Source organism: Henckelia pumila, chromosome 2, assembly GCF_033568475.1.
Source record: "Henckelia pumila isolate YLH828 chromosome 2, ASM3356847v2, whole genome shotgun sequence".
Classification (NCBI taxonomy): Eukaryota; Viridiplantae; Streptophyta; class Magnoliopsida; order Lamiales; family Gesneriaceae; genus Henckelia; species Henckelia pumila.
Window position 1 is genome coordinate 91,824,906 of NC_133121.1, and position 10,950 is coordinate 91,835,855.

The following is a 10,950-nucleotide window of genomic DNA, read 5'->3' on the forward strand; positions in this document are numbered from 1 at the left end:
CATAGCGCGCTGAAGACTCCCCCAGAACCTGGAAGTAAACCTGGGATCTCGATCGCTGACTATGCTCACAGGCACTCCGTGCAATCAAACAATATCCTAGATGTACAATCGTGCCATCCTATCAAAACTGAAATCTCGGTTATAAGGAATGAAATGTGCTGACTTGGTGAGTCGGTTCACCACAACCCAAATAGCATCACAATTCCTCGAGCTCATCGGTAAATGGGTCACGAAGTCCATCATGATCAACTCCCATTTCCACTCAGGAATGGATAAACTGTGAAGCAATCCTCCAAGTTGTCAGTGTTCTGCCTTGACCTACTGATACGCCAAACATATAAAAGCATACTAATACACATTTTTCTTCATTCCTTTCCACCAGAAAGAACCTCAGACGCAAATTTTTCTACACCGAAAGGATTCGTATACTTTATGACTAACACTTGTCATAAAAATTGTGACACCGTCGTTGTCCACAATTCTTGATTTCTTGAACCTCTCAGGTTTTCTTCTTGGAAAACATCAATAAAATTATTCTGTTGATTAACAAATCGATTAGTGCAATCTCTAGTGCCAATTTATATTGACACCCATCTCATAACTTCAGATAACACCTGAAAATGAGAATATTGCTTATCCTCTCACGGATAATCATTTCTTGTTGAACCCTGACTTGCACTACTAGATGAACAAAACCGTTTCATCCCTCTTAGGCAAAGTCCTAAAAACAATACAACTTAGCAAAAACCCCTGAATCGATCTCATCGAATCAGACTTATCAATGCATCCATTAGACATCCTGAAAAGAAAAATCAGTGACAACAATCCCGCTGGATTTGATAACCTTAGATCTCAGCTGCTGTCCTTTTTCCTTGTCTAAACACTTGATGTTATCTTGTTAGTATTCATTAAAATTCAAACGCTTGCTAGATTAATTTCTGACACTGAAGTCCCAGAATTACTGCAAATCATTCCTGAGAACTGAATATCTGAGTACTCTACTCATCTTTTCAGTCTATCAAAAAGTGAATAATTCTAATCATTCTTTATGCAAAAGAATATTTAGCTCCCCAATCACGGGTTATAACATCTGTATCAACCTCAGACAAATAATTGCAAATAGTCACTAGGCACCAAACTTGCACCAGTTTAACTGACCATTTCAAAACATACATGAACATCTAAATGTTCATCTTTCCACTATCCAAGTGAATTCTTATATTGTCGCATCCACGCTGTGACTTAGCAGGCTCATGACATCTGTCAATAGAATCGAGTATCCTTTCAAAGTTATCAAACTGACACCAAATTATACTTTAACGTAACTGTCGCAATGATCATAGTTCACGTCTCCCAGTATAAGTCATCCCAGTGTTCTCATCTTTGCTTGATAACCCATTAATAAAATTCCAATTCTTACAGGGAAACTTACCTAAGTAGATTCATGACTTAGAATTTTCTGTTCATCTTGTAATCAAGATCTTGATCACTAATTATACCTCTGATAGAATCAGACAATACTGGTAAAACCTCCTGGTTCTCCCCCAGTATCACATGCGAGGACTATCCGTTCAGAATATTCACTTGTCAAGGAATCCTTTCCAAGACTATTCTGTCCACGAAAACCAAAGTTTGTATCTCTGATAAAGTCAGACAATAACTCACCACAATCTCTTTGGCACTAATCCAGCACCAAATGCAATTCCAGAAGACTCAAATAAATCCTGAATATTTTCCTTATAGTTATACCCATTGCTATGACTGTACATACAACGAGACTGAGGTAAGCCTTCCTATAATGCCAAACTGGAACAAAAGAATCCTTCGAGAGTATGCCGGCATAAGGTCGCACTTACTATACCATCTCGAATCCCGACAGTCAAGAGCATCCTGGCATAACTCATCCCCGAGTCTCTGATATTATGAAATATTCTTATCTGGACCAAAATCACTGGTCAAGGAAAATTATATGTAGAGGCACAACTCAAATCCCGAGTTTGCAAACATCTGATAATTAAATCCTGTTGAATATGAATTCAAATAATCTTTGAAATCATAAATCTAGATCAAAACTTATCTACTTAGAACAATTACTTGTCAAGGAAAAATCTATTCCAAGACTGTTCTGACAACGGAACATCTGTATCTCAAACAGAGGATAACTAAACCTTGATATCATACCTGGTATCTGTCCTATCCAAAGTCATACCCTGCTGTGACAGTGCCAAATTTCAAGACTGAGTAGCCTTCCCTATATAGTCTATGGAGCACAAAGGCCTCCAAAACAACCTCTGAAGTAAGAAAACTTCCAGAGTAATACCGACTAAGGGTCGCGCTTCCTTACGTCTAGTACTGGTCACAATCCACAACTCTTGGTATTACTTAGTCTATCATCCTGATGAAAATCCATTACCACTAGGTAACAACCTAAAAAGATCAAAACAGCCAACTGTTCTAAATAAATCCGTCTAGAACAAACATTCATGCATCCTGATGAATCACATCATCTCTGAAAACACTTGGTTTACTAGAATATTCTAGGTAAAACATCTAGAACTATTCATTGAAAACATGCAAAATCACAAGTACTCATTAAAACAATGATCAGTTTTTTATTCAAAATAACCAAGTTAATCTCAAAGATTACAACACTTGAACGACAAATCCAGGTTCTAATACAATCTTTATTACAATCTCATGTAATACATAACTTAATCAAAAGATTACACTGAAAGATGTACAATACAACAATAACTGAGTACATCAAATACTGAAATCTTTAATACATCTGATTACAACTGAAATACTGTTTACAAAAGAATACAGTATTTAAACTCTTGCGGAAGTCTTTCATTTCGTCTACTGATCTTGAACATGAAGTTTTCCTCAGGTCAGCAGACCTTCTTCATCGCAAGATCTCAAAGATAAAATCTTGCTAATCTATCGGATCCTTCCAATATTGTTGGGTTCCTTATCTGGTAGATGAGACAAGATTTTCCCGTCAATCTCTCCAACTACTAGTGAAGAGTCTTCCGGGGTGGCTTCCTTGGTCGACTTAGAATGGATGACTACATTTCACACATTCCGTTCAACCTGGAGAAGTGCCTGGCGTTGAAAACTGGATCTTCTCTTCCAGCTCAATCCTGCTGGGATCCACATAATACGATCCTCCGCTGCCAACCTTGGCAATGACGATCTTGGAAAAGCCTAGACATCCTGCTATTCCAATTCCTGATACTGCTATCGTTATTGAATCCAACTTGTAATCCTACAAAGGATAACCCAAAATCAATACTATGTTCCAAAGAATCTTATTGCATGCTCTGATACCATAAATGTAGTGACCCGCACCGTGATCACCTACTAATCAGAACTTAAGCATGCAATTAATTAATAAAATAATCTTAATCAGAGAAACTGCGGAATTAAAGTAAGTCAAATACCAGGTAAGCAAAACCTAGTGGTCAACCCCGCTATCCAGCCTTGGTCACCACCTAACCTCCCTGTCTCCGGGAGAACTACCTGCATCTGCCCCATGGAATAGGGCATCCAGCCAACAAAAAATAACCGGAAGTGAGCCTAACATGCTCAGTACGAGAGTATGAGTATACGGTGTTATGTGTGCATGTATGCAAGTGAACTGGGTACCAAGACTCTCAGGTCAAGAAACAAGCTCATAGACCGGGCCCAGGGTATATAGCACGCTGCGCCGTCGCATCAGGAGGTGGCTCATATACCCAGTGGATAATGGTGACCTGATACTAGTACATGTGTCCAACCATAAAGGTGACCTGACACAAGACTTACGTATCCAACCATCCACAAACTCGTAGGGTGAGTGCCCTACTACAGGATACCTCTAAGGTAAAAGCTCAATATGCTCATGTATGCAACATACAGTCATGACATGCTATATATAAAGGCATATAAAACATGCAATCACATAATCCATGCAAACACATAATACATGCATACTCAATCTGGATATCTCGAATAATACTTCCGTACCTTACTAAGGCAGATCCTAGAAGCTCCCCCTCTAGGTCCAAGCCTACCATGCAGCACTACAGCATAAATAACCATGCATTACCTAGCATGCCAAACATCACCTACTAGGCTCTAAAAGCCTTAATTAAACTATAGCCTACTCCCTATTTACTATAGGGAACCAAAGTCATACCTTCGTCCGTCGTCAGCCCGCTGATGTCGCATGCCCCAGAGCCTGGGCATAGCCTAGCTACGACTCCTAGATGCCTCGCCAGAGCTCCGCCGCCTGGCTGCTACTGCGGAAACTGTTCGCTATAAAATAAACTATTTTCTACTCCAACTCTTAAAGAAAGAGTCCCAAAGCCCTTAAATAGAGAGATTACCGGGAGAGGAGAGAGAAAATTGCACTTAAAAATAAGGGATTCGGACCCCTATTTATAGGCCACGATCGGAAGCTCCGATCTCCTGATCGGAAGCTCCGATCGGTGCATGTTTGCCACGTTTTGGACGGCCGAGATCGGAAGCTCCGATCTCCCGCATCTGGCCACGTGTTTCAATCTCCTTGACACCTGTTTTTGGTTGAGATCGGAAGCTCCGTTCTCGGATCGGAAGCTCCTATCTCGGATCGGAAGCTCCTATCTGCCCGATAGCTCCGAACTGTTTCTCATGCTTCCGAACTGGTTTTGGTCCTCCGGGACCCCCGGGACCTACCCCACCATTTTCGGATGTTCCAGATTTGATTTTCCACTTATTTTAACCAAATAAGGACTCCTTAAACATGTTTTGACACTTTTAAAATTATATGTCATTTTTTAACATGTTTAAAATCACTTAATCTTGTAAAATGGAACCGGGCTACTACACTATACTACACATCTCAAATGTGGGTTCTTGCTTATGTAGATACCATATATCATGTGCCTATGTAAATGAATTAAACATTCCAGATGATATTAAATATGACGTGTTTTCACACGACTGCAAGAGGAAATATGGTAGAACACAGAAGGAAAGAATTCCATCTATTGGAGAGTTTGGTCGGAAACGAACGCAAAAATGTAATGTACGTCATGGATATGAATATTACAAGAAAAAAAAATCCCGAAGAGACAGACTGTTATGTAGACAAGTTTTGTTTCTCGTTAACTACGTTGTCTTTCATGTTGATTAGTTTTTTGTTGAATTTGTCATATCAATATGTTGTTAATCCTTTTGTGTGTTGTATTGGCAATTGATCAACTTTTTTTCTCAGTCTATTATTGTAGGTAGGTAGTTTTGTTTTTCATTGATCAGTCGGTCAATGCATATATTCTTGTTGGTTACTATAAATATTTCAATTGATTTAATGCGTACAATCAGTCGGTTAATGCATATACTTTAGCCCGTTAACGCGTATATTTTAGTTGATTCAATGTGCTTAATCAGTTGGTTAATGCATATATTTCAGTCGGTTGATTCGAATATTTCAGCTGGTTCAATGTGTTTACTTAGTCGATTAATGCATATATTTCAGTTGGTTAAGTCATATAACATTAACCTAACATTATAAACCATAATTTTTAACACATTTACAGTATTTTAGTTAACTAACTCATATATTTCAGTCGGTTTATTAAGTTGAATAAAAAAAATTCAGTCAGTTCAATGTGTTTAATCAGTCGATTAAAGCTTTGAACTTCCATAAAAATCTTGTGTCCCTCATCTTTACTTACTGTACTCAACTATTTGATATGCCCTTAGACTTTACAATTCGATTTTGCAAGGAATATTTTCCACCTGATCAGATCGGTTCTTTCGAGTAAAATTTTGGTTTAAGCAAAATACTTTTCAAACAAGATGTTAAATCAGCTCAAGTACTCAAAATATATGTATTCAGCCCCCTCTACACACGCTTTCGATCAGAACAAGTGGTATCAAAATTCAAAGCGGATTTATTTGATTAAACTTGAACTGCTCTTAATAAGCCATGACTTCATTTAACAAAATTTATATGTTCTCTAAGGATGACTATGACGGTTGGAAAATTTGTATGCAGGAACATCTATCTGCTCAAGACGATGATATGTGGTATGTCATCACAGATGGGCCAATGAATATTATGAAGGCAAACACTGTAGTTGTTGTCACTGAGGGTGCACCTCAAATGATTGAGAAACCCAGAGCAGAATGGACAACCGAAGATACAAAGAAGCAAATTTGGACAATGTGGAACGAGGCATTTTATACAAAACCATGGATAAAAATATATTTAGCTAGATCAAAACTTGCACCACAGAAAAAAAAAATATGGGAAAAACTCACACAACTATGTGAAGGCAATGATCAGAAGAAAGAAAAAACTTATGGTGGCAATCCAGAATTTGACAGTATTAAGATGAAACCAGGAGAAACAATGAATGAGTTCGATGAAAGATTCATTGGTATAATGATTGAGCTCAATGCCTTGGACAAAAGCTACAGTAACAGAGAAGTTGCTCTGAAATTAATGAGAGCATTGCCTCGTGAATAGGATGTTAAAACAATTGCTATGAGAGAATCTAAGGATCTTCACAAGATCAAGTTACATGATTTGTTTGCTGATCTCAAAGCTTATGAGTTTGAGCTGGGAGTTCGGATCGAGGAAGAACCATCTATACCTCAAGTCACTAAGGTCTTGACAGCAGCAGAAGAAACATCTACTGCCAAGACTGTAGATAAACTTAACCACAATGCTATGTCACTTTTTGTCAAGAAGTCTGGCAAATTCATGAGGAAGAATCATAAGAACTTCCAAAGCACAAATAAATCAAGTTTCAGACGAAAGGAACCTGCCAATGATGATCAAGCTTGCTACAACTGTGGCAAGAAATGACATTTCATAGTTGGGTGCACAAAAACGAAGAAGGACGATAAGAGAACATCACAAGAGAAAATTTCCAGAGAATAAAGAAAGAGCTTCAAAAGAAAGAAGGAGCAAAAAACACTCATGGCAGAAGAAAACAATAGCAAATGGGCCGAATCAGATATTGATTCATCTGGTTCAGAAACATCATCAAGTGAGAGCGATGATGAAGCTGTCAAATGCTTGATGGCAGAGGATGATTCAGAAATACTAGATGAAGGCAAGGTATTTTATTTCACTTAAGATGAATTTACTAGAGAAGATCTTATCATTACTTTAAATGAAATGGTTACTGAGTATAGAAGACTGTCTCATAAGTTTGAGGAAGTCAAAACAGATGGAAAGAGTACAAATAGGCCTGGATATGGTCAAGATAGACATAAATTTATGATGTCAAAACATAAACCACATTTCAAAAACAGATCTTGTAGTAACCCGTATTCAAAATTAATGATTAATAGATAATTAATCAAGTGATCATGTTTAAATTTAATAAAACATGATTAAAAAAATTTCAAATGAATTAACGGAGTCCGAAAATAGATTCAGGATACTCAAAAATGGTGGGCATGGCTCGGGAGGTTCGGACGCTCCGAACTGGTGTTCGGAGGACACGAACATGATCGGAGTCAAGAACGGAGGCCCGAGGAGTTCGGACGATCCGAAGAAGAGTTCGGAGGATCCTAAGAGGATCGGAGGCTCCGTCGGTGGAATCGAAGGACCCGAACAGGGTTAGGGCTTACATCATCAATTACGTCAACAAGGTTACGTCATGGCTGAAGTCGCTGATGGGACTTCAGAGGACCCGAAGTTAGGATCGGACGATCCGATCGTGTTCGGACGATCCGAAGTCATGATCGGAGGATCCGAACCAGTTCGGAGGGCCCGAAGCCTAGTTCGGACGGCCCGAACTTCGTCTATAAATAGAGGCGCCGAGGTTTATTTGTGACTCGCTCATTTCCTCTCTTCTCTCCCAATTCCTAGGCTTTCTAACTCAGATCTAGGGAAATCTAGGCGTCCTACGAGAAATCCGGAAGTGGCTTAGTGATCTAGGCATCGTCGCGGAGCTGTGGCCTAGTTTTGAGACTATCGACAGCAAAGGGCTAACGACGGATGCAGGTATAGCTTTGGCATCCTAAAAATATTTAGGAGTATGCATTAGCTTAGTTAAGGCTTTTAGAGCTTTATTGTTGATGCATGGATATTTGCATTGTAGTAGCAGTAGACTGGACTAATAGGCTTGGAGTATAGGCAAGTGGAGCTAGGTTTTGACCAGCAGTGTTAGAGGTACGTAAGTACTGACCGAGATAGCCGGTATGATATATTTGCATGTATGTTGCATGAGTATGTGCTATATGTCTTATCATATTTTAGCATGTTTTACCGCCTTAGCACATGCACGATTTTACGTGTGACTGCATCTTGAGAGATGTGAGTCATTGACAGTCTCCATAGGGAACAATGATCTCATTTTGGACTCGAGTCAGGTATGACAGTTTTCATATGGGACTTGTATCCTGTTTTGGATTCGGGTCAGGATGGGGTTGGCTCAACCCTGATATGGAATATACGAGTACCCCGCGGAGTCGCTCTCTAGCTGGTACTGTATATTCCCGGCGCCATGAGCAAGTGTTTTCACTTGAGTTTTAAATCATATTGTGTGCGCATATTTGTATTTATATCATTGCTTCGTATTGAGCGTTCTAGCTCACGCCCCTGTGTTTGGGTATTGTGGTGTACCTTGTGGTGGGGCAGGTTTGAGGCTGGACGGTCCAGGTGGCTCTCAACAGGATTGAGCTTGGGAGAGTGCGAGGTTGTAGAGGGTAGGGATTTGTTTACCCTGAACCTTCGATTTGGTTGTATAATAATATTTATACACGATTGTCATCGTCGGTTGTATTCTGCCGAATGGATTTGTTGTATTTTAATTATCCGCTCTTTACGCTTTAAGTTTTAATTGCATGCGCTTTTATCGTAACTCTGATTAGTAGTGGATCCGGGTTGAGTCACTATATTTATTTGGTATCAGAGCGCATTGCACTGGGAATATCGTAAAGCGGATTAGTGATTATCTGTTCTTATGCAACAGATGGCAGATTACGATGAGAGCCACGATAGCGGAGGCGACGGTCGTTGGGGCGATCCGAATGATCGTAGACGTCGTCAAGAACATCCTGAGGAGCGCAAGCGAGTGAGCATGTGCAGATTCAAGGAGGTTATCCCGAAGCCTTTGACGGGAGGTGAGACGGCTGAATAAGCGGAGGATTGGCTTGAGAGGATGGAGTAGTGTTTCCAGGAGTTCCGTTGCACAGCCGAGGATAGGATGGAGATTCTTGCCTTTATGCTAGAGGGACGCGCGAGGAAGTGGTGGAGATCTACTTCCGCACCATTCATAGCAGCTCTTCGTCAGGCGAAAGCCAGTGAGTTGTTGAGTTTGCGACAGGGGACGATGACGATCGAGGAGTACCAGCAGAAGTTCTTTGATCTGCTACCTTTTTGTCCTCATGTTGCTAATAGTTCTATGGAAAAGTTTGACCATTTTCTTCAGGGTTTGAATCCTGATATTCATCGAATGGTTGCTGTGGGCGGCGATGGGACTTACGAGGATTTGGTAGACCATTGTCGCCAGGTTGAGGACAGTATTCGAAGGAACAGGGGACTTTACTCTTCTTCTTCCAGGTCAACGAGTGCCAGTGCTTTGGGCCCTAAGGGGCAGTCTTTCAAGAAGCCAGAAGGTACTTCTTCTTCTTCCTCTGGATCTGGTGAAGTGCATAACTTTGGCGGTCAGAGGCCGAACCATTGTCGTCAGTGCAGACGCAGACATCCGCCAGGGCAGTGTGGTCGATCGACCAGTGCATGTTTCTAGTGTGGCCAGGAGGGTCACATGAAGAGGGATTGTCCGATGCTGATTGGGACAGCGAGTGGTTCCGGAGGTTCTCAGGCATCTGTTCAACCACCTCAGTACCAGCAGCCACCTTTCCAGCAGCAGTTTTCGCAGCAGCCGCAGCAGTCTCAACGACAGCCTACTCAGACTCCTTCTCGGGGTCATTCTTCTTTGAGGCCACGTGCCCAGGGTCAGGTCTTTGCGCTTAATCAGGAACAGGCAGAGGCAAACAGTGATCGGATGATTGCAGGTATCTGTAGTTTATGTGGTTTTCCTGCATATGTTTTAATTGATACCGGTGCATCGCATTCTTTCGTATCAGCACGTTTTGCTAAGAAGTATAAGTTGTCATTCATTCCCTTAGACGTCTTGCTAGTAGTTTCTACTCCTATGGGTAGCGAGGTTTTAGCCAAGCGTCTAGTTGTGGGTTGTATTTTGGATTTTGAGGGGCATCAGCTTAGTGCTAACCTGATGATTCTAGCGATGGATGATTTCGATTGCATCATTGGGATAGATCTATTGACTGCCTACCGAGAGATAGTGGATTGCTATCAAAGGTTTGTTCAGTTTTGACCAGAGGATGACGAGTCATGGTATTTCTATGGTGAGGGAGCACGACCTCCGATGCCAGTAGTTTCTGCTCTGAAGGCCCGACGTGCTTTAGAGTCTGGCGGGGAAGGCTACCTTATCTACGCCATTGACGCATCCTTAGGACAGCCAGATATCCGGGAGATACCGGTGGTTCGTGACTATCCAGATGTATTTCCGGAGGAGATTCCAGGTTTGCCACCAGTGAGGGAGATCGAGTTTGGCATCGAGTTACTGCCAGGGACTGCACTGATTTCCAGAACTCCTTATCATTTAGCGCCATCAGAGATGAAAGAACTGCAGAAGCAATTACAAGATCTTCTTGATAAGGGCTATATTCGACCCAGTGTTTCGCCGTGGGGAGCCCCAGTGCTGTTTGTCAAGAAGAAGGATGGTTCAATGCGGTTGTGTATAGACTACCGTCAGTTGAATCAGGTGACAGTGAAGAATAAGTATCCTCTTCCGCGGATAGATGATCTCTTTGATCAGTTGCAGGGTACTTCTGTCTATTCGAAGATTGATCTTCATTCTGGGTATCATCAGTTGCGAGTTCGGCAGGAGGATGTTTCTAAGACAGCATTTCGTACACGGTATTGATACTATGAGTTTC

The 10,950-nt window shown here is 41.1% G+C and overlaps 1 protein-coding gene across 1 annotated transcript; it reads left to right on the top strand.

The window, feature by feature from the left end:
* The first annotated feature begins 5,953 nt into the window (after positions 1 to 5,953).
* On the top strand, positions 5,954 to 6,496 carry LOC140877913 (uncharacterized). The gene has a single exon (XM_073281516.1). It carries the CDS (start codon positions 5,954 to 5,956, stop codon positions 6,494 to 6,496), a length of 543 nt encoding a protein of 180 aa, XP_073137617.1.
* The last annotated feature ends 4,454 nt before the right edge of the window (positions 6,497 to 10,950 follow it).

Bases quoted from the DNA above. Each gene is read 5' to 3' on its own strand.
- LOC140877913 (XM_073281516.1), top strand. From the start codon at position 5,954: ATGACTTCATTTAACAAAATTTATATGTTCTCTAAGGATGACTATGAC.